Source organism: Hibiscus syriacus, unplaced genomic scaffold (genome assembly GCF_006381635.1).
Source record: "Hibiscus syriacus cultivar Baekdansim isolate YM2019G1 unplaced genomic scaffold, ASM638163v2 tig00113725_pilon, whole genome shotgun sequence".
NCBI classification, from domain to species: domain Eukaryota; kingdom Viridiplantae; phylum Streptophyta; class Magnoliopsida; order Malvales; family Malvaceae; genus Hibiscus; species Hibiscus syriacus.
The window spans coordinates 16934339-16957481 of NW_024063471.1; the positions used below are offsets into that span (position 1 = coordinate 16934339).

The 23143-nt window shown below is 35.7% G+C and overlaps 4 protein-coding genes across 6 annotated transcripts; 1 reads left to right on the plus strand and 3 right to left on the minus strand.

The window, feature by feature from the left end:
* Positions 1-1145: 1145 nt before the first annotated feature.
* On the plus strand, positions 1146-3013 carry LOC120187711 (kelch repeat-containing protein At3g27220-like). The gene is made up of 7 exons (XM_039191363.1): positions 1146-1364; positions 1439-1639; positions 1720-1949; positions 2027-2197; positions 2285-2390; positions 2509-2718; positions 2793-3013. Exons 1-7 carry the CDS (start codon positions 1146-1148, stop codon positions 2955-2957), a joined length of 1302 nt encoding a protein of 433 aa, XP_039047294.1. The 3' UTR covers positions 2958-3013.
* A 77-nt stretch (positions 3014-3090) lies between these two features.
* Positions 3091-7122, minus strand: LOC120187772 (actin-histidine N-methyltransferase-like). Of its 3 annotated transcripts, XR_005522332.1 has the most exons (13): positions 6689-7122; positions 6477-6552; positions 5929-6134; positions 5747-5833; positions 5565-5657; positions 5171-5325; positions 4945-5029; positions 4652-4738; positions 4461-4580; positions 4034-4135; positions 3755-3925; positions 3565-3663; positions 3091-3242 (listed from the first exon to the last, which is right to left on the minus strand). XR_005522332.1 is itself a non-coding variant. In XM_039191402.1 (12 exons), the coding sequence occupies exons 1-11, from the start codon at positions 7001-7003 to the stop codon at positions 3758-3760; spliced, it is 1494 nt and encodes a 497-aa protein (XP_039047333.1). In that variant the 5' UTR covers positions 7004-7122; the 3' UTR covers positions 3404-3656; positions 3755-3757. The 3 variants fall into 3 exon arrangements, 2 of the variants coding, with proteins under 2 accessions (XP_039047333.1, XP_039047332.1); XM_039191402.1 differs by lacking the exon at positions 3091-3242 and having other exon boundaries at positions 3404-3656; XM_039191401.1 differs by lacking the exon at positions 3091-3242 and having other exon boundaries at positions 3404-3663.
* An 8460-nt stretch (positions 7123-15582) lies between these two features.
* LOC120187712 lies at positions 15583-18531 on the minus strand. Its single transcript, XM_039191364.1, has 3 exons — positions 18114-18531; positions 16848-17668; positions 15583-16734 (listed from the first exon to the last, which is right to left on the minus strand). The coding sequence occupies exons 1-3, from the start codon at positions 18529-18531 to the stop codon at positions 15583-15585; spliced, it is 2391 nt and encodes a 796-aa protein (XP_039047295.1).
* A 969-nt stretch (positions 18532-19500) lies between these two features.
* LOC120187486 (COP9 signalosome complex subunit 3-like) lies at positions 19501-22935 on the minus strand. The gene is made up of 11 exons (XM_039191194.1): positions 22724-22935; positions 22326-22441; positions 21974-22220; positions 21497-21554; positions 21315-21404; positions 21028-21093; positions 20829-20918; positions 20587-20745; positions 20354-20475; positions 19880-19952; positions 19501-19782 (listed from the first exon to the last, which is right to left on the minus strand). Exons 1-11 carry the CDS (start codon positions 22906-22908, stop codon positions 19714-19716), a joined length of 1275 nt encoding a protein of 424 aa, XP_039047125.1. The 5' UTR covers positions 22909-22935; the 3' UTR covers positions 19501-19713.
* Between the last annotated feature and the right edge of the window lie 208 nt (positions 22936-23143).

A 23143-nucleotide genomic window follows, 5' to 3' on the forward strand; every position in this document is an offset into this window, starting at 1 on the left:
TTATCCAATTATTTTATTGGCTTACCAAGAAAATACGCCCACTTCGGATATATCTCGCGTGTTGAAGGATGCGAGGATTTAACACGTGATTTGCAAGTTGCGAGTAGGGATGGGCATGGGCATGGGTCGGGTTTTTGGTCCACCCGACCCGACCCGATTGGACCCGAGAATAAGGAATCTTCCACCCGAGACCCGATCCGACCAAAACAATATTTCACCCGACCCGACCCCGACCCGATATATAACTTAAAAATCCGGCCCGAAATAATAAAAAATTATTTTTATTCAATAAAAATAGTGACTTAATTGAAAAAAAAACAATATATAGAGGAGTATTATTGTAATTATTCCTAAATATAAGGTAAAATTATTTTTTTCGGTCCGGGTCGGGTTGGGTACTTTTCACCCTAAACCCGACCCGAACATCACATTTAAAAAACTCGACCCGACCCGATTTTTTTTAAAAAAAGTCTGACCCTATCGGGTCGGGTTCAGATCTCATGCCCATCCCTAGCTGCGAGGTCGTCTGATGTGGATGATTTAGGTGTTATTCTTCCAACTAATTTTTGGGGGCCCTATTTCTTTAAATAATTATTTATCTAGGTTTTTAATATAAAATTGCCTAGAAACTAACTAATGTGATGAAAGAGATTCGCCTACTAAATTCTTATTTAGATGTTATAATTTTGATAATAAATTGATTCAATTTATTAGATTTTAGTAATTTAATTAACATATTAAATTATTTATATTTAAAAGTTGAATTATATGAATTAAGTTATCTCAATGGTTGAAGAGATGATTGTTATTTTTAAATAGTAGTCTTGGGTTGAAACGCCAACTATTATCATAAAAGATCGAGAGTGTTTAGAATAAATATTATCACTTGTAATCCACGGATAATTAATAAAAAAAATTGAAGCGACTCAATGGAGTAAATATATCTCAAGATCATAAAACGTGGGAATGCCCCTCGATTTCGGGATTTCCAACTTCGGAAAATTACCGGACTCTCAGAGTTTCAATGTTTGTCCTGTTTTTTTTGGAATTTCTAATAAAAGCATAGGCTCTCTTTGTCGTTTCAAAAAAGTATATATATATATAAGGATGAGCAAGAGCAACACTCGTATGAATCAGCGAAAGAAATGGCAAAAACTCAACCACAACCCAAGCACAACAGTTGCACAAAATTTGTATTCATGATCACCTTTGCCTGTGTTGTGGGATTGGCTTGCATCATAAATCTCGCGTCTTCTTTTTCTTTATACTCTACTTATCTTAGCATCACATCCAATTGGGTGTCTCATAAACCTCCTTTCGTTATCGTTCCAAAAATCAGAGAAGACCCCGAAATTTCTAACAAGGTTTTTTTTTCTTCAATAGACTTCTTTCCCTCCAATATAGTATGAATTTAACTGTTTACCAAATCTATTTGTAGATAGGGGATGTAGTTCTGAAAAAAAAGAAGGGACATACTTCTGATTCTAAGAGACACTTATCAGCAACATTTGCGGATTTACCAGCACCAGATTTGGCATGGGAACAAATGCCATCAGCACCAGTGCCACGACTTGATGGATCATCAATCCAGATTAACAATCTTTTTTATGTTATTTCAGGATATGGCACCCTCGACTATGTATGTAACCATATTTCTACAATTTTTCAATCTTTTTTGATTGTTTGGTTTATGATCTTGAATCATTCCTGCACCTGCAGGTGCATTCTCATGTTGATGTGTTCAACTTCACTGATAATACATGGTGTGCGAGGATCGATGCACCGAAATACATGGCAAATTCGCATCTAGGAGTGGCCAGTGATGGGAGGTTCATATATGTGGTCTCAGGTCAGTATGGCCCCCAATGTAGGAGCCCCACTTTTGTCACTTATGTTCTAGATACTCACACAAGGCAATGGCTCGACTTTCCTCCTTTACCAGCCCCCAGGCAAGTCACTCCCATCCCTATTTACTTGAACGTGATTTTTCATAAAACTGCACTTTGTTTGAGCATTCGGATTTCAGGTATGCTCCTGCAACTCAGTTGTGGAGAGGTAGACTCCATGTGATGGGGGGCAGCAAAGAAAACCGCCACACCCCTGGACTGGAGCATTGGAGTATAGCAGTAAAACATGGCAAGGCACTGGAGAAAAATTGGCGGCATGAGATCCCGATTCCTCGTGGAGGACCGCATAGGTTTTCCGACTTTTCTTTCGAATATATATATTCCTAGCTTTTCTAACACGATCTAATAATTATGGATGCAACTGAACTTTTTAGCAGAGCTTGTGTTGTGGTCGATGATCGTTTGTTTGTAATCGGTGGTCAAGAGGGAGATTTTATGGCAAAACCTGGATCACCCATCTTCAAATGTTCACGCAGGAACGAGGTATATCATACAGGATACAGCTTCATGTCATGGTGATCATTAATCAGACAATTGAGGATAACTATTCCATCTGCTGGTTCCTCAACCTAATATTCTTTCTTCTTCTTCACTGGTTTAGGTGGTGTATGAAGATGTTTACATGCTAGAAGGTGACATGAAGGAATGGAAAGTCTTAGCTCCGATACCAAAACCGAACTCCCATATAGAATGTTCATGGGTGATTGTCAACAATTCAATCATAATTACAGGGGGTACTACAGAAAAGCACCCAGTGAACAACAGAATGATACTTGTTGGGGAGGTTTTCCAGTTCCATTTAGATTCACTGGTACATGTTTTCTCCCTATTTCAACATCCAACAATACCATCATGCTTAAACAGTGTTGATCTTGCTAATTGCAGACTTGGTCAGTGATTGGAAAGCTTCCTTACAGGGTCAAGACTACCCTGGCTGCTTTCTGGGATGGATATTTGTATTTTACATCGGGACAACGAGACAGAGGACCAGACAATCCACAGCCAATGAAGGTCGTCGGTGAGATGTGGAGAGCCAAAATCAATGTCTAATTACATCCTTTTCATCATTCCAATTTTGATAGTAATTAGGCAATTCATTTTCAGAAAACTTGTTAGCATCATTTGTTCATATGTAAATTATATAAAAGAGTGAAGACTACTCTTCTTTACTCAATATTGTAGCTAGCCACTTGAAGGAAGAAGACAGTGTCGAGCATCGAATATACGGACTAGAAGAACAAGCATGATATCCCTCTCTTACACCTCTATTAGATCCAGCAACAAACTTATTGTATTCCATATAGCTCCTACATAATTTCTGACTCGCAAATCTACCTGCGAGAATTAGAAGAACAAAGATACTATGTAGAGCATGAAGTCAGAAAATCTGTAAATGTCTAAGCAATGCTAAATAAAGTATTTGGCCAATGGCTATTGCAAAGAGACTATTCTTGTTTCTCTAAAATCAAGATGCTTCTATTCTTTAATTTTTAATCCATTCCAAGAAAGTTTAAAACTTCTCAAAATATCCCCAGGTTTCTGAACATTATATTTTGGTTACTTATAGTCACCTTGTAGTTGCTAAGGATTTATGAGGGCTGGTAGAATCATGAAATGCTGATTTTCCATAAGGTAATTGCAGTTTCCTTTGACTGACCTGAAAAACACTTCACCCATTGATATGGATACCATCAAAGTACGGCAAAGAACTTCCACCGTTCTGCCTAGTTAAAACCGAGCACAGCATTACTGCACATCGATACTCAAAATTAACATGAAAATGAGTAACAAAATCGACTTGACGGTGCAAATAGAAGAGAGGAGACAAGGCAGGGTGTAGAAAATACCTTTCAATTCAACAGGGGTGCATATGGTGCAGGGCATGGAGACACAGTATGATCAGGTAACTGGTCTATTAGATCGATTGTTGCCAGCAAACATGCATGGAGAATTTTCTTTTCCAACCTAACAAGCTGAGTGGCAACTCGTTTCTTGGCATTCAAGTTTGGATCTAACAACTAATGTAACAAAAATGTTGGTTAAAATTCATTTTGCCATAAGTTGAGATCTAATCATCAACATGGTCAAAAAAAAATCATCAACATGGTCAAGAGAACCAATAATACCAATGACTCGTCTTCATTAAGTGTAGTAGGGTAGCCAGCCAGGCGTCTATTGAAATAATCAGCAAGCTGCTCAAGTACCGCTTGTTCCATACATGGGCTCACCTATCATGAAAAGTATATTTAAGCAGAATTTATAATATATATATATACATAAAAAGGAGAAGAGAGAGTTTTGCCTTGTTTAACTAAAATGAATTTGGAATTTTAATTGCCTATCGAAGGCACAGCTAGAGTCAAAGTTTACAAAGGAAGAAAAGGTTGAGGCTAAAAATTGCATTATACAGTCTGAATCACATTGTGGTCATCAAAGTGAATTGGTTTGGACTTCAATTTGTGTAGAACTCTCACAAATATTACATTGCAATTAGGATTTAATTCATGCAGTAAACAAATTGAGAAACTAAACATTTGCGGTATATGAACTCACTGGGCAGACTGGACCTTGAGAAGAAAGGACAGATTGCATCTCAGAAGGATCTGAAACATAGCCCAATCGCAAATATGGAAGCATATCCGAGACAGCTTCTTTTTCCTTCCCCGCAAAAACCTGAAGCACGTATAAAATATATACCAGGAGAATTCATACAAATAACTTGTCCTGATAGTTCAGATTCATACATTAAAAGCTTGTACTGATAGTTTGTCATTTCTTTGAACAACCAGTCTCTTGTCCTGATATTGAGGGTCCTCAGTATTCAAAGCTGCCTGAACATAAAGTAAATAAAGCTATTAACATGGTTGACAAACAAACACAAAATCCTGCACGTTGCTTTAATAAATCCTTTCTCAACATATTTATGACATTTAAGCATTCAAGATATTTATTCATTTAGTAACCATATAAAATGGATGACAAAACCATAGTTTAGAAGCAGTTTTCAATTATAAGAGTAAGAAAATTCAGATTTTACCTGAACAACCAGGCGATCATGAGTATTATCATCATCAACAAAACCATAGTTTATAAGCAGTTTCGAATTAGGCTGTGGTCCACACCTAAGAAGAGATGAAATGTGTCAATGTCAAATTTGATATATGCAAATGGATCAATAGTTAAAAAGAAAAGGTTTCGATACTTAAGCATAACTGAAAGAGAAATCAACATTATGGACAATAAATAAGAGATTCTATTTATACCAGACAACAATAGGTTCCCCTGCCTTATATGAGCGATCAACCACAAGTTCAATGGCACCAGAAACAGCACTTAACATTGCCTTGCAATTGCTCCTGTAAGCTAGCAATGGGGGTCCTAGAGGAACTAATGCAAATCTCCGAGCCAAAGGTACTTTCTGTGTATGAACAAATTTCACACAGTGTTTCAAAATTTCCAAGAAATCAGAGAAGGGAGTGATTCAGTATATGCAATGCTATCAACAAGGTTTAGCAAACAAGTTTACTAAATTATATAAAACATGAACAATAAGGGATGTTGCAATCTGGTAAGTCACTAATGTCCTCAAGGGCTAACAACGTATTTTTTTGGAAGTTAGGAAAAACTGGAAAAGCTATCAGAAAAAAGAGAAATTACCTGTAAATGCACCACACAAGACTGAACAGCAACAAAGGCTTGTTTGAAAATCTCAAATGGAAAGGCCTCGGTAGGTATATCATAGGGATATTGCTGCAACGCAAAGATATAAAAAATATTTATGTTCAGACTCTAAACTCTACGCTTCAGAAAGGAAAATGAAAAAGGATAAAAGATATTACCTGAAAGAGAGACCCAGCCATAAACCAGACTGTATCAAGCTCATTATACTCTCTTTTTATTCCTTCAGCTCTTTCAAGAACTTCAGCCTAATTCGTGAGCAACAGAATTCAATCATGAAACTTAATGAATTATAGCCATTAAAAAGTTAAGTGGTAAAAAGACATTGTATCGTAGCAGCTACCTTAGTGGGGCTACCCGTCAGGTAAGCCAATTCATCTTCCGACCAAAGAAGTGGAGATTCGACAGCCAGCTGGCCCCTTCCTCGTTGACGATCAAGCTCTCTAATATATGGATACCAAAATGATTTCTTTCCTTGCTTCTTCTCATACATTAAGTACAAAGCTAAGCACGCCAATTCCGACAACTTGTTTGTTGTCAAAAGTTCCGCTGTATAGAAGGCCAGGCTAATTACAAAGGTAAATCAAGTGCAAGAAAAAATATAACTGAGATCTGACATAGATGCTCCACGAGTGCTGCAAAAATATGTAATCCTGATCTACATTGCTTATCTCCTCCACTAATCTCTCACCATTTAGCACAATGCTATTAACAATGGACAAACAGAACTCTTCACCTTCTAGTTTTGCTAGCTACAAACGAAAGGACTGGGGGAAAAATATACAGAAACAGTTGTAACGACTGTCTAAATTGCAATTCAAGTTCAGAATCACCTTTCCGAATTCGAAGAAAAAAATTACCAATACATTTCATCTATATAATGCACCTTACCAACAGTCTCGTTTCCCAGGACTCTTTCAAGCGTTACAACCAGTGAATTCGGCACCGAAAAAGCCACATCACCCGCCTAAAAAAACAATAACAAAAAACCAAAAATGAATGAAAAAAAAACGCCAACTTTGACATAATCGCAGAAAAGAAAACGCAGATCTAAACAAATCTCATTACAAAAAAAACCACCAAAAAGAAGGGAATCTATCTACCCGAAGATCCTCACTGGCAGCAACATAATGTATAGGCCTATGCTTCTCATCATGAGAAGGCCTCTCTTTGAGTACAACTTTACAAGGAGGCAAGCCATTTTTGTGCATCCAAGATTTCAAGTCCCCAAAGTCATCATCTTTCTTACTGATAACTTCCTTATTTGAACCAGACACAATGGTATCAGAAACTGAAGCCACACAAAGATTGTTCCTTTTTCTAAAACTGATTCTGGGGTTAGGGTTCGTGTGGAATAGAAGTGAAGGGAGAGGTAATGGATGTAAATTGAATTTGTTATGCAAACAAGTGAGTTCCATGTAGGAAGTTGCTTCAAGGAAAATTGAGAAGTGAAGATATTATTCTTGGGGGCTAGGGAAGGCAAGGGATAAGAGAAGAAGCGTGGGGTCTGGTGTCTGGGATTGGGTTGTTGGCTGAGAGGGAAACAAAATCGGTTTTTTTCTTACTAATTTTTTTAATGAAGAAACTATGTGGTTGTTGATCTCGATTTCTTAATGTAGGTAGTATCTTCCTTTATTTGGTTATGGGGTTTTGTTATTATTTTAAATAATAAAATTAGTAAAAAATGATCGAAAATATCATTTTTAATCGTTTTAATTATATAATTTTAAAATAATGATCGAAAATAATTAAAACGATTAAAAATGATATTTTCGATCATTTTTTTTATTAATTTTATTATTTAAAATAATAACAAAATCGATATCGTCTTATTTTATCCGTATACTAAGGCGTCGTATGAGCGTTTCCTTTTTACTTGGCACTTAAACTTTTTCTTATTTGATAATAAAAAAGTTTTTTTCTTAGAAAATTATAGTTGTGTGGTATTTTTGCTTCATGATCTTGTTGTACTCCATTTATTCCAAGTAGCATACAATTGGTTATTCACAAGCATTTTATGTTGATGAAACCTTTTTATCATAGATCACTTGTAACACCCTAACCCGTACTTGACTCGAATACGAGTTCGAGATGTCACATTGACTTTTTAAAACAATATTCTTACAAAATAACAAAACATTTGGATTTACATTAAGAAAAATAATATATACTATTAAAATTATGTTTCATTATAAAAATTTAAGTAAAAAAAGTCCTTATGGATAGCACTATACGGTATGAACAGTATCGTAAATAGTATCGAATGCTAAAATTTTCCAGAATACTACAGGTGTATCAATACCCTGCTGCAGTGTATCGATACCCTTGCTACAGTAATTTCGGTCAACATGTATAAAACTCATAAAAATTTAACATTTGATCACTATAAAGTTATCATTTACATATATACGTTTAAAACATTACAAAACTCAATCATATGAGTTTACAAAACCAATTGGAACATATCGAATTCAAACCTTTATTTACATGCCAACCATATTCAATATTACAACATACATACTATTCCATTCTTTTTTGATTTGATCTTTGAAAAGTAGGAACTGACCTGTCTTGCATAACTTTTATCAATCTTCCTCTTCTCGAAACCTACGTGTGAAACAATCACACGCTAAGTCGTTGACTTAGTGAGGCATATAAAACATAATAATAATGCATTTCCTATAAATATGAACATATAATCAAATCATTCAATCATGTCACATGTACTTCATTGTAAAGAGTAATAACATGATAACATATAACAATGACAATACTTTTATTACATGTTATAAGCCCATTTATCATATGATCTTATACTTACCATTTCTATGTATTATATAACACATATATAATTTCACAAAGAAACACATATAACATCAAATAATTCATGTGAAACATTTCATATCACCAAAAGCATATACATAACATATAGTGTATTTGTTATTATCTCATTATTAGCCATGTACATTATTGAGAACTCAAGGTATGTGAGTACACTGAGGTTGTACACACATATGATGTAACCACAACTTTTATAATAATCTGTCCATATGTCCTGAAGAACATAGGTAAATTGTCCATATGTCCCGAAGAACATAGGTAATATTATCTATATGTCCCGAAAGACATAGGTAATACTATCGATATGTCCTGAAAAACATAGGTAATATTGTCCATATGTCCCGAAAGACATAGGTAATACTGTCCATATGTCCCGAAAGACATAGGTAACCCTCAACTCTTGGTATACCAACTATACCCCTAGCTCTTATATCACATAACATGGGCATTATCATTATGATTCATATCATTACTCTTATGATCACATATTTCTTTTCTTCTGTCACATACCACATGTATGTATAACCATCTATCTCATATCATATAACATGTATCATATATTGCATATTTATGTAGATCATGTCATATATAATAACATATTCCCGTTTTCATATATTCATGCACATATAAGAATCACATAGTCACGTAGTTCAATTACAAATAGATCATTTATATATAATTCACATGCCACATGTACCTTTTCTCATATATCTCATATAACCATATATATCTTATTTCATACATATATCATATATGCATACCTTCACTTATCTCATATCATATAATTTATGTTCTGTCCTCTTATGTTCACATGACATATAATGCATACAAATCATATTCACACATGCCTTTACTCATGAATTCATACATCATATAAATCATATCATTCACATGATCATATTTATGACTTCATGTACTATAATTATAGGAACTAAACTTATCGCAAGTCCAATTTCCATATAATTCTATATCAAAATAAAATGCACTCACCTTAGCCTTGCTTGCTTTGATTCGATCTTACTTGTCACTTGTTCCGGAACTCGTTTAGGCTCAATATCTACATAAGCATAATTTCCAAGACGATTATCAGAAGCCTAAACCATATAACTTGATGTTAATAACTTAAGGTAATTTAATGAACCAAAATTCCATTTTTTTCCTTTAGGGGGTATCGATACCCACCCTAAGGTATCGGTACCCTTATTTCATTCTGGAAATTTTCGTTCAAGAGGGTATCGGTACACATACATAGGGTACCGATACACTCTGCTCAAAACAGTTTTTTTTACCAGAAAAATTCATTAGTTCTTCACTGAATTTCCTCATACAAAGCTCCTTTCATATCACCAAACTCAACTACAACCATTTTAACTAACTTCTATCATTCACACACCTTATTATCTGTCATACTTCATTCAAATTCTTAAAGCTAAAAATCATACCAAATTTTTCACATGTTTTAAATCCAATTATAACACTCCATATTCCTTAATTAGGTTGATGACGAGTCAAATTTAGTTTCGAATTCAACTTATCAACTCTTTTCCAGAAATTCATTTAAAGACACATTCACTTTAATCTTTCATAACTTATTCATCTTTTGATTTTAAGACATATTAAGATTTCCTTAAGCTTAATTATCATCTCAGGATCAAAACTCAACCTTTAATTAAACAAATAATCAACTAATTAAGAAACTCACATTTGCTTGTATGCTTCACGTTGGAGAAGAGAAGATGGAGGAGATAAGTTTAGGAACTTATCTCCTCAACACATGCTCCACATGGATATTATAGTACCCACTAATTATTATTTAATTATTTTCCTTGTTCAATGACCTATTTGCCCTTTGACTCTTTCAATAATTACTAATAACTCTTCAGAAATTATTTTTAAATAAGTCATTGAACTATTTAACTTTTTTCACTTTAATCACCAAATTCTAAAATTTTACAATTTAGTCACTAACCCTTAGTTTGTGATGTTACATCACTAAATTTTAAGTAATTTTTTATTTTCATAATAAATTTTAAAAAAAAATATTTTAATCGTTAAAGTTGTTAATAAATTACAAAAGAAAAATCATTCTATGTTGATTCTCTTATTAATTGATGTGATATAATTAAAAAATAATTAATATCCAATTTGAATTAATAAATTTAGTCCTCAACTAACCCAAAATCAACATCAACAATCATCACTACTCAACTAACATAAATTCCCAGAGGTATATCTCCTTTCTGGTTCTTTACTGCCAATTGTGTATGTATATTTGTTAATATGATCCACCTAACTTTCTTTTGCAATTACATTTGGATTTCTGTAAGCTGATTTGAACCTGCAAATGGGATGCCTTGTATATCAGAATTAATAATCTTAAGTGAAAAAGAATCCACTATTGCCTGTTGGACATGATAAATTATTGTTTCCTGTTTCTCAGGTTTTGCCAACATTTTTTGCTTTGTTTTCACTTGGATCTGTGCCTCAAGGTAAGGAACTGCCCGGCGGTAACTTCTGAGTTCTCACCAAATTTTTTGTTGTTAACAGATTTGATCCAGATTGTTCTCGTCACTATGATCCAAAATAACCACATGAACCAAACGACTTCACTAACTGAAGAGATGTTTATTATCTCTATAGGTTTTAGGTTTAATCATGAATTTTGTAGGGATGTTTGAACGTTTATTGTCAAAACATTGAGAGTCTTTCGAATAAATATTAACTTATAATCACTCAGACTAGTAAAAAGAACATTATAGTACCTCATGGTATTGAAAGATTTAGAAATTCAAAAATGAGTTCCAAAATTTTAATTCCTTTTTAAGAATGATATATAAATTCATTAATTTTCCACATAATACACTAAACTAAATTTAACACCCTATAAGAGCTTGATACGTGTCATGTACCAGTAACCAGAAAAGAAAATATAGAAATAGAAAAGGAGAATAGGCAGTAGATTAAGAAGTTTTTAAAATATTCAGGATTATAGATCCTTTTAACGTTTCACATGCTCTCTTATTTATAATTTTAATCCTTAGAACCGGACAAAATCGGTTAAGGCTTGGAGCGTCCTTTTTTCTCTCAAGCTTCTACGCAATATTCGGTTGTCCTTGGTGGTCGTTTCTTGGTTGCCAACTCCCTCTGTGGTAACATTCTCATTCCCCGTATCTGCTAACTCCACCCTTTCCTTGACATTACCCCCTCCTAAAAGAAGGACCTTGTCCTCAAGGTTCGCAGCAGGTGTAGATGGGAGAAACTCATCCATCATCAACGGCAAAGGAGTAATTTTTTGAAGAGGGTGACCCTTGCATGGCTTGAGTTGAGACACATGAAAAACTGGATGGATTCGCGTGGAATCTGGTAATTTTAGCTTATAAGCCACTGGACCTATACGTTGCAGAATGCGATAAGGGCCAAAGAAACGTGGTCCAAGCTTTTGATGTCTCCTTAGACGTAGTGATAGTTGTCAGTAAGGTTGTAAACGCACAAAAACCCAACTACCCTCCTCGAGTTCTACTTCGTGTCGATGTTTGTTGGCCTGGTTTTTCATACGGACATGCGCTTGCACTAAATTGCTTTTTAATACTCGCAACAATGCGTCACGTTCCTACAAATCATGATCTACTTGAGCATTGCAAGAACTACCCTCTAAGTAGTTGAAAATGGTGGGTGGATCACGCCCATACAAAGCTCGGAAAGGAGTCATTCCTGCTGATGTCTGATATGATGTATGTAACATCCCAAACTATGGGTTAGTGACTAAATGGTAAAGTTTCAGAATTTGGTGATTAAAGTAGAAGAATGGATTAGTTCAATGATTTATCTGGAAATAAATCCTAAAAGTTGTTAGTAATTATCAAATGAAGTAGAGGACAAAATGGTCATTTAACCAATAAATGAATTAAAAATAAATATGATAAGGATATATATGTTAGAGGGGATAAGGATGAAGAGATATTCTCTTCATCTTCTTTTTCTTCTTTATGTACGAGAGAAAGAAAGAGCCAAGCTTGCAAAGGTAAGATTCCTTGTTAGCTGATTATTTGTTAATATTAAGAGTGGGTTTTGATCATTAGGTAATACTTAAGCTTATGGAAAGCTTAAGTTGTCCTAAAATCAAAAGATAAAGAAGTTATGAAAGATTAAAGAAAATGAGTTTCTTAAGGAAATTCTGGAAAAGAGTTAGTAAGTGAATTTTGAGAAGGAATTTGACTTGTCATCAATCTAATTAAGGGATATGGAGTGTTAGAATTAGATTTAAAACATGTTAAAAATCTGGTATGATTCTTGAAGTTAATAAAGAGGATAGGATATTAAGGTTAAAGACGAGATAATTGATTATAAATGAGTTTAAACATGTATATGAAAGTTAGGAATATGAAAGGGGATGAAATATGAAGCATTTGAGTGAAGAGTTGATGATTTTCGGGTTCAAAAAGAGGTTCTGGGCAGAGTGCATCGATGCACATTCATAGTGCATCGATGCATCAAGGTTAAAACCAAGAAATTTGTTTGAAGGTGTATCGATGCACAGGTAGTGCATCGATGCACTCTTTTAAAATAGAAACATCGAATGCAATTAGTGCATCGATGCATAAGGCATGCATCGATGCATCCCCATGATAATACAACATCGAATGCATTTTATGCACCGATGCATCAGTAGTGCATCGATGCATACTTTCATTGAAAGATGAAATTGGCATTTTTCTTAATCTAAAGAGTGAACCATTAGAGTATATTAGTTATAATACTAATATAGATCTATGTATGATTATGTAGATATAGAACGTGATCCCGTTCTGAATCAATTGAAGGATTAGAATCGAATCAAAGCAAAGCTAAGGTGAGTGCACATTATTTAGTATATGATGTTAAATGGAAAATAAGACTTATGATAAGTCTATTTCCAATAGTAAAATGCATGAATTCATAGAGGTATGTGTTTGTTATGATTTATATGTGTGCATGAGTATATGTGTTATTGATATGATTCTATGATCATAGGATGTAAACTATGTGATAAGTGATAAGTGACTATATGAAATTATATGAGAACAAGAGATGACAATGATTTACATGTCATATGAAAACCAGAGAAGTGTTATAAGCAAAGTGGCATATATGTGATAAATGAATGATATGAAAAGTGAGATAAACAAAGTATGGTTGATATAGGGTAATATAAGAATAGTTCATAGGTGATATGATAAAGATGGAACCATATAGGAACATTAATTGAGTACTTGTTAATAAGTTATATGAAATTATCTACGTGAATACATGCACTTGTGATATATGTGATATGATATGAGATATATGGTTACACATACATGTGGTATGTGACAGAAGAGAAATAACAAGTGATATGAAATGTTATAAATGATAATGCCCATGTTATGTGATATGAGAGCTAGGGGTATAGTTGGCATGCCAAGAGTCGAGGGTATACCTATGTTCTACGGAACATATGGACAGAATTAACCTATATTTTTCGAGACATATGGACAGTATACCTATGTTCTACGGAACATATGGACAGAATTACCTATGTCTTTCGAGACATATGGACAGTATACCTATGTTCTAAGGAACATATGGACAGTTTACCTAGGTTCATCATAACCTATAGACAGTTACCGAGGATCTTTATGACCTCTGGATAGGTCCTTCGGGACATTTATATGAGCTGTGGTGACAACATATGTGTGCACAACTTCAATGTACTCACATACCTTAAGTTCTCACTAGTGTACATGGGCTAATAAAGAGATTAAACAAACATACTGAATGTGATATGTATACTATGGGTTTATAAATGGTTATCAAAAGTAAGTGGTTTGAAATGTGTTACATGAACCATATGATGTTATATGTGTTTCTTAATGATGATATATGTTCATGTATGCTTTATGTTATATGAAATATTATATGTTTTATATGCCTCACTAAGTCATCGACTTAGCGTGTGATTGTTTCACACGTAGGTTTGGAAAGCGAAAAGAGAAGTAAAGAGGAACAAGACAGGTCAGTTCTCCTTACCGAATGTCAGATCAGAAGAGAGGTGAATAATATATATTTTTGTATATAAAGTTCTAGTTGGCATGTAATCAAAAGAATATATTGTATAAGCTCTGAATAGTTTTGTAAATGTTTTGAATAAGTTAAATATTACAAAAGTTTTTAAAATTACTCACTATTTTATACGAATAAATGTTTGAAAAGTCAATGTGACACTTCGGACTCGTATCCGGATTGGATACGGGTTAGGGGTGTTACAATGTATTATACTAATATTCTGCCCATGCTAAGTATTTCTCCCACTTGCTCGGATCATCTGCTGCCATACAACGAAGATACATCTCGAGACATCGATTCAAAGCTTCAGTTTGCCCATCAGTCTGTGGATGGTAGGCTGAACTGAAACATAATTCAGTCCCTTGTAGTTTGGCTATCTTAGTCCACAGTTCACTAACAAAAATCCGATCTCTATCACTACAATAGTTCTTGGTATCCCATGAAGTTTTACAATCCCTTGGACCATAATCTTGGCTATATATTTACTGTCAAAATGCTTCGGAAGTGCAAAAAAATGATCGTACTTTGTGAGACGATCGACCACAACCAATATTGTCTCTTTCCCATTAGATTTCGGTAAGCCTCCAATAAAATCTAACGAGATGTCTTCAAATACCTTATTAGGAATCGAAAGTGGTTGAAGAAGTCCTGCCGGGGCCAAGCTAACACTTTTCATTCGTTGGCAAACCTCTCATTCAATGACAAATTGTCGAACATCTTTTCACATACCTTTCCAATAAAAATTCACAGCTAATCGTTGAAAAGTGCGTGTAATACCAGCATGTCCTCCCATCAATGAGCTATGAAATTCTCGTAACAATAGTGATTTTAGTGCAGCTTCTTGAGGTACCACAATTTTCCCTCGCCTTAACAGTAATCCATCTTGCTCTTCATACCCATCAAAATTAGTTTGTCCCTGCTGAATACTTGCGCGAATATGTTGAATCTCAACATCCGTTCTACTTGCTACCCGAATATCATCAAAAATACCAAACAATGGTCGAGAAAAAGCCATGAAAGTAACTGTCGATTCTCTGGATAGCGCATCAACAACATTGTTGAGTTTTCCAGCTCGTTAATGGATCTCGAAATCATACCCAATCAATTTTGATAACCATCGTTGTTGTTCCGGGGTTTGAATAGTTTGTTGATTTAATTCACGCAGAGAGCGCTGATCAGTGATAATGATAAATTTACGACCCACCAAATATTGACGCCAGTTCCCCACTGCTTGAGTAATGGCGAACATTTCTCGATTGTAAGTAGAAGCACTTTGCATCCGTGGACTAAGCTTTTGACTAAAATAGGCTAACGGTTTACCCTCCTGAATTAGAATCGCTCCTATACCTATCCCTGAAGCATCAGTTTCGACCTGGAATTCTTTGTCAAAATCCGGCAGCCCAAGTATTGGAGCAGAACAAAGACGTGATTTTAAATGGTTCATAGCGCTTTGAGCCGCTTCAGTCCATTCAAATGATTGGCCTTTACGAAGCAAATCTGAGATGGGGGCTGCTATAGTAGCAAATCCCTTAATAAATTTACGATAGTAAGATGCAATTCCGAGAAATGCCTGCACTTCCTTGACCGTGGTAGGTACAGGCCAACCTCGTATTGCCTCAACCTTAGCGGGATCCACTGCCAATCCTTCCCTTGAAACTATATGCCCTAAATATTCAACAGTAGTTTGTCTTAATGTACACTTACTACGCTTTGCGACAAAACCATTTTCTTGCAACCTTTGTAGCACCTGTCGAACATGGTCCAAGTGTTCCTGCCAATTTCGACTGTACACAAGAATGTCATCCAAAAAAATTAAAACAAATTTGCGTAGAAATGGTCGAAAGAGATCGGTCATTGTTGCCTGAAAAGTGGATGGCGCGTTGGTTAAACCAAACGGTATGACGAGAAACTCATAATATCCTTCATGAGTCTGAAAAGCTATTTTCGGAACATCTTCTGCTTTAACTCTAATTTGATGATAGCTGGCAAGTAAATCCAGCTTTGAAAAGAATTGTGAATCACCCAACTCATCAAAGAGTTCATCGACAGTGGGAATCGGAAATTTATCTTTAATGGTGATTGCGTTTAAAGCACGGTAGTCAACACAGAACCGCCACGTACCATCTTTCTTCTTTACCAACAACACTGGAGAAGAAAATGGGCTATTGTTCTTACGAATCAACTGGTGCTCAAGCATGTCTAGGACTTGTCGTTCGACTTCATCTTTCTGAAAATAGGGATACCGGTAGGGTCGCACATTCACTGGTTTGCTCATAGGTTGTAAATGTATAACATGGTAATTTTCTCGAATAGGGGGTAGACCGTGAGGAGCCAAAAAACCATATCAAATTCAGCCAATAGTTTTGTCATGTCCTCTGGTTCAACTTTGCTTTCCATCGTTAGTTTCATATCCATTTGCAAACAATAATAGGAAGCCACGCCTTTAGTATCCTTCAAACGACGTAAGGATTGTAATTGGATAAGTTGGGGAACCAACTCTGTTTCCCCTTGCCAATAATGTTCCTTGTTCCCTTGGTGGAATTGAAACCGAAGTGTAGAAAAATCCATAGTTACCGGTCCAAGAGTAGCCATCCAAGCAACTCCTAACACCATTTCAGTACCTTCTAACGGTAACACATAAAAATCAATAATCAATTCAGTACCTTGAACTCGCAATTTAAGATCATGCACACAACCTTCGTTTTGTAATTTTTCACCATTTCCCACAAGGACCCTGAAGTTTGGTGCTGCTGTCACCTTCAAACCCAAATGCTTTGCAACACGAGACTGGACAAAGTTGTGTGTACTGCCACCATCAATCAAAATCCGAACCGGTCGGCCTCTAATCTCCCCCGTCACACGTATAGTATTAGGAGTGAAACAACCTGCAAGAGCGTTAAAGGAAACTAAAGATTGTTCACGTACAACATCGTCGGAGTCGTCTAATTCATCGCCCTTATTCGCTCGTATACCTCTTACCGTTTCTTGGTGTTCATCCTCAAGTTCATCATCCAGAAAAAATAACTGAGGATCCTTGCATTTGTGACCCAAAACAAATTTAGCATCACAATAATAACACAACCCTTTCTCGCGTCGAGCTTGAGCTTCAGCCGTCGAAATTCTGCGAGGTTGCATAAGATTATGAGAGGTCGTGTGATTGTCTGATTGAGGTAATCAACCAAGATGTGCTTTAGACCCAGACAGAAATAAGGTGGGTGTCGGTAGTAAGGGCGGTAATTTTGGACCAGGTACGCGACCCAATGATTTTCGTGTCTCAAGAATTTTGGCTTCATGAAATCAGGCCAGTGCAATTACTTCACTCATAGAAGTGGATCAATAACCCAACACCTCATGCTTAATATCTGAACGGAGCCCAGACACAAAACATTGTGTCAGAAATTCATCAGAAAGGTTATTTGTACGTAAGGTCTTCAAATCGGGTTTGATATTCATCCACCGTCGTTGTTTGGAAAAGCTTAGAAAGTTGCCCTTCCGGTGATTCGATTTCCATCACCATGAACCTTCGTCGAATCGCTCCAACCAAATGTTGCCAACCTGCCAGTTGTCATTGTCGTTGCATCCAACGAAACCATTTTTTTTCTATGCCTTCCATTCTGAAAGATGCCATGGTTACGCGATGGTGGTCCTCAGTGCCATAAAACTCGAAGAAATCATTTGCCGATGCAAGCCACTCCTCTAGGTCCTTACCATTGAATATAGGTAACTCCACCTGAACTGGTTTGGGTGAGAAAGGAAATACATCATCGGATTCCACTTTCATTTTTGCTTTGCCTCTGGGAACCATGATTTCTCTTGAACCCTCATCATCGCAAGAAGTGGTTGTCGGAGCTCCCAATTGTGTAGAAAGCACTATTAACTGGCGAACCAAATCCTGGAGGGTTTGTTGTGTGGTCACATTCCATTTCTTCTGATCCTTCGCCTGAGATTGGAGAGAAACCAAAAGTTGGTCGTGACGAGCACTCGCTTCCTGCAAAGTTTTGATAGCGTCCGTGTTACTCACCATATTGTTCAAGCTCAACGAAAGCACCAAAATGTCATGTACCAGTAACTAGAAAAGAAAATATAGAAATAGAAAAGGAGAATAGGCAGTAGATTAAGAAGTTTTTAAAATATTCAGGATTATAGATCCTTTTAACGTTTCACATGCTCTCTTATTTATAATTTTAATCCTTAGAACCGGACAAAATCGGTTAAGGCTTGGGGCGTCCTTTTTTCTCTCAAGCTTCTGCGCAATATTCGGTTGTCCTTGGTGGTCGTTTCTTGGTTGCCAACTCCCTTTGTGGTAACATTCTCATTCCCCGTATCTGCTAACTCCACCCTTTCCTTGACAATACTTTTGCCCCTGTCCCATGAATGAGCATGATGGGCAAGAAACCACACGATTTTCTTTCACATGGACCTTGTGCTAATCAAGATTAACGGTGGTTAAAATATTGAGGGTTGATGATGGGTTAGTTGAATAAGATGATATTTTTTAGTTAAAGAAATTTGTTAAGAATCAAATTGATGTTTTAACGATATGCTGATACAAATTAGATAATTAGATATTAGCCATTTGCTAACGTGTGATTTTACCAACATAATGAAGTCAACAACGACAGAGCGGTCATTCAATGATTTATCGATAACTTTAGTGACTAAAATATACTTTTAAAACTTTGGTGATCAAAATAAAAACTTACTGAAACTTAGAAACCATGGATGCAGTTTACCCTTTGTTTAACACTAAACAAAGCCTACCCTTTGTAAAAGTGATTTCCAGTATTCAACTTGTTTTGTATGTCAATCTCTTCTGTTTTCCCCTATATGAAATTTGCAATGCAAGAATTGCACTTACTATGAAATGGCTTCGGCTTCGGCCTCGGCCAATAGGAAGGCTGTTCAAACTGTTCTATTACTCCACAAAACTGTGTAAATCAGTTTCAACTTCAATGGGAAGAAAAAAATGAGAGAAAACAGAAGAGGTAGCTCCTTGGAAATCAACTCAATCTATTCAGGTAATGTGCAAAAGCTAGTCTTCCGTCACATTGTTCAATAATCTCTCTTGTAAGAGCAAAACACATCCCTTAAATTAGGTGAACGAAACTACTTAAGAAAATAAGAAAATTTGCCACCGCCTTGAAAAACTCTGAGACAATTGCGAACATATTTGTATGTCCGGCATCTTTGTAGTGTCATTCACCGCTCATATATTAAACCTCTGAGGAACACTGTCAAAGTCATCGAAGTCGAACCTCTGTCGCTCTCTCCCAGCCTGGACACAGAAAGGTATTGTCTAGTTACTAATCAATGGTGCTTAGAGAGTAGTATTAGCCAAAACAATTTGATGAATGGAAATGGCAGTGGCTCACTTTTCCTAGATACATCGGATCACATGACATGAGTTCATCCAAAACAGTCAGCTTCTTTGAGAGGGTCATTAACCTGTAATGGAATGCAGGGAAAAAAAAAACATTTGATAATGCTTTGTTTATAATTAAAAGTGCCCGACAAATAATCACCAGTGTCCCGCTAAATATCTCTATGATCAATAACATTGTGTGTTGGAACTCCTTTTAAAGAACTAATGCAATTAACAACACTAGAATTTGCTCACCCTCTGAATATTTTGTTCTAGTTAGAACTTTGGGTTTTGTATTAATTCCCTGAGTAGGGATCTGAATCCAGACACCAAACTCGATCGGAATTTTGTATAACAGATTGTGTCATAAATTACAATAAACTCCTATCTCAAGAAAGTAGCACGTGTGACAAGTATTCATAAGCATTACAAAATTATCTATCAAAGCAAAATATGATAGTGGTGTTCATTCTAAAAAGTGTACCTCTGGATTGATGAATCAATATGCTCTATCATTTCACAGGTCTTATATTGTTCAGGATCCTCTAGGAATGTAACCATCCCATCCTTCTGGTTGATCGTAGCATATATCTCACCATCTTGGATCTAAAGTTTGAAGAATGTGCATTTGAAGAGCATTTGAAGAACAATGAAAATATGCAACATATGATATGAAACTTCAATCTAAATTAACTAAAACAGAAAATACAACATTACCATTTGAAGAACATGCATTTCTGCTTCCTTGGGGCTATTCAGTTGCACAGTGTTAGCTATGTCCTGAAGTGAGAGCGTTAAATATGTCTGGGTCAACCTCTGGATATTTCGCTTGTATATGGATGATACAACCTGCTTCACCAAACCTAGATTGTTGTCCTGGTAAAAGTACAAAGCTTCTTTCAGAGCATCAAACAAATGGAGCAGGAGAGCACGCATAAATTATTTGATATAGCACTCACACTTCCAAATTTCTCCATGTGTGCTTGTACATGTGTCTCTAAGTCTGCGATTTTCCCATTGCTATAAATATTCGCTAGTTCGATATATGGCTACAAAAGAAGTAATAAATAAAGTCAACAAAAGAGACTGTGATGTAAATGGATAATTCTTTTCATGTTAATGGCTTTCAACATCATTAGTTCTAGAATTGAAATGCACCAGACACAAATTCTTCAAGGTTCTCTGAGCAACAGTGGGAGCATACTTCAGAAGACTGGTAGAAAGCTGTAACCAAGAAATTGGAAAAACCATAGATGGTGAGCAAAAGACAAACTAGCAAATGAAAACGTTGTCTAAATGATGAAATAATTCACTTCCTCAAACCACTGCCTCCAAATCAAGAACCAATCTGTCAAAATATTCTTTTTCTTCTTTTAATCGATTTGTCCATAGATTCTCAATAAATAAATAAAAAATGTAAAATATATGTCAATTGCAGAACATACCAGTCCATGGGGAATAACAGAGACTAATATATATTTTTTGTAAGCTTCAACAGCTATAGCGTTGATGGTAGACATAGGAGCAGTCACAACCTAGACAATTATCATGAAGCACATAAAAATAGGCTAATTTGTTTTATTAGTTGACAAGCAGTAAACGGCAAAGCTGTTAAGAAACAGCATACATTGTGTAGAAGTTCCAATGCTTTCCGAAAACACTTTTTTCCAATGCATATCATTCCCCTGTCGTGAAGTCAAACCGGAAACCTATCAGTGACTCCCCTCAATGATGATAGGCCAGTGAAACAGTCAAATCAAGGAGAATGATGTGAACTTAAGATTGGACAAATCAGTTATTTAAAGGATATATCTTTCACTTCAGTAGGTAACAATATTTACTGTTTGATTCTTTAGAAAAAAAGAAATGCACCTTCATAATGAAAAAGGAAAATCTTAGATGAAACATGTGCCAAAAGAAGGAAGCTATTTTTCTTGGGGAGGAAAACAGAAGAGCTTCTAAGAACTAAACATCCGATAACACAAAGATTCACTGCAAAATCTGAGATGCTATTGAATAGTTTTAGAAGCAATGAATCTATAATAGACACAGATTAAATGTCAAAGTTCGGACACAAATCGAATAGTTTGAGAAGCAAACCAACCCATAATAGCAATAGAGATAAAGATCCCTTGGCTGATCAACCTCGAAAATATCTTCCTCTAAGATGGAAAGACCAGTTTTATAGCACTTTGCCAACAAACAGAGCAACAGAAACTCTGGATGTAAAGAAGTCAAATTTTCAGTCGAAGGCTGAAGCTTCCGAATAGCAGTCAGCATCGGAGCCACTGCACGCAAGGGCTCCGCAAGCAACAGAACTTGATCCTTGAGCCTCTTACAAACAGATATAACTGCCAATCACATTAAAATCACATTAATAACATCAACTATAAAAAACTAACTCGAAAAAACTTTTCCAATGTCACTAATAATCCGAACTAAAGTTCGAGTAATACACTTATCAGGCGCCAAGCGTATTTGCTCAGCATCACATGAACTGATAAACCTGGCAATGATTAGCACAAATGACCTAGCTGATTCTGTTGTAACTGGACCAGCAGTGCATGCCTCTCTGTTGAATCGTTAATAAAATTCATAGCGTTTAATTTTACTTCTCATTAAAAAAACCCATGAGAAATCACAAAGTTTTAGCAAGTTAATGAAAAACCCAGATTCTACATTTAACAAAGTTCCAGAAATCAAAAGAGAAACCCAAGATTCATTGTTGAACTAAACATCAAATTCTAGACAATACACAGAACAATTTTCTTTCCTTTTAAGGAAAAAAAAGAACGGAAAAATTCGACATAGGAAAATCAATTATTCTGAAGACCCAAGCTGAAAAAGAACTCACAAGAAATAGAGGTAACCGAGAGAATGCTTGGAAGGGTCGAGTTGATCGAGAAAAGGCAACAATCGAATGGACTCGGCATGGAGCGAGTCGTCAGCTTGTTTAAGAACATTTTGGAGCGATAAAACATCAGAGGCGGTGCTTGATAGCCCCTGGATTTGGGTCACTAAACCTTCCACTGAGTTCATCCCTTCTCCCGCAACTGAAATTACTGATCAAATCAAACACTCAACACTTTGTTATCGGGCTGCCGGTCTAGTGTATATAATAGGTTAAGCACACGGTTAGTTATTAAATTTTAGATTTTCTATCTATTTTAATACTAAAATTTTAGTATAAACTATGATTACTTTAATTATATTTTATTCATTCAACTATTATATTTTTTTAAATCATATTTAAATTTATATTTTACCTGATATT

Coding starts and splice junctions, on each gene's coding strand:
- LOC120187711 (XM_039191363.1), top strand. CDS start 1,146: ATGGCAAAAACTCAACCACAACCCAAGCACAACAGTTGCACAAAATTT. Junction 1,365..1,438: donor ACCCCGAAATTTCTAACAAG/GTTTTTTTTTCT, acceptor ATCTATTTGTAG/ATAGGGGATGTAGTTCTGAA. Junction 1,640..1,719: donor GATATGGCACCCTCGACTAT/GTATGTAACCAT, acceptor CTGCACCTGCAG/GTGCATTCTCATGTTGATGT.
- LOC120187772 (XM_039191402.1), bottom strand. CDS start 7,003: ATGGAACTCACTTGTTTGCATAACAAATTCAATTTACATCCATTACCT. Junction 6,135..6,476: donor CCTGGGAAACGAGACTGTTG/GTAAGGTGCATT, acceptor CCTTCTATACAG/CGGAACTTTTGACAACAAAC. Junction 4,739..4,944: donor ATGATCGCCTGGTTGTTCAG/GTAAAATCTGAA, acceptor CTTTATGTTCAG/GCAGCTTTGAATACTGAGGA.
- LOC120187712 (XM_039191364.1), bottom strand. CDS start 18,531: ATGGTGAGTAACACGGACGCTATCAAAACTTTGCAGGAAGCGAGTGCT. Junction 17,669..18,113: donor GGCATCTTTCAGAATGGAAG/GCATAGAAAAAA, acceptor TACCTCAATCAG/ACAATCACACGACCTCTCAT. Junction 16,735..16,847: donor TATTGGCTGAATTTGATATG/GTTTTTTGGCTC, acceptor CCCTATTTTCAG/AAAGATGAAGTCGAACGACA.
- LOC120187486 (XM_039191194.1), bottom strand. CDS start 22,908: ATGAACTCAGTGGAAGGTTTAGTGACCCAAATCCAGGGGCTATCAAGC. Junction 20,746..20,828: donor ACATGGAGAAATTTGGAAGT/GTGAGTGCTATA, acceptor TACTTTTACCAG/GACAACAATCTAGGTTTGGT. Junction 19,953..20,353: donor ATTGATTCATCAATCCAGAG/GTACACTTTTTA, acceptor ATTCCATTACAG/GTTAATGACCCTCTCAAAGA.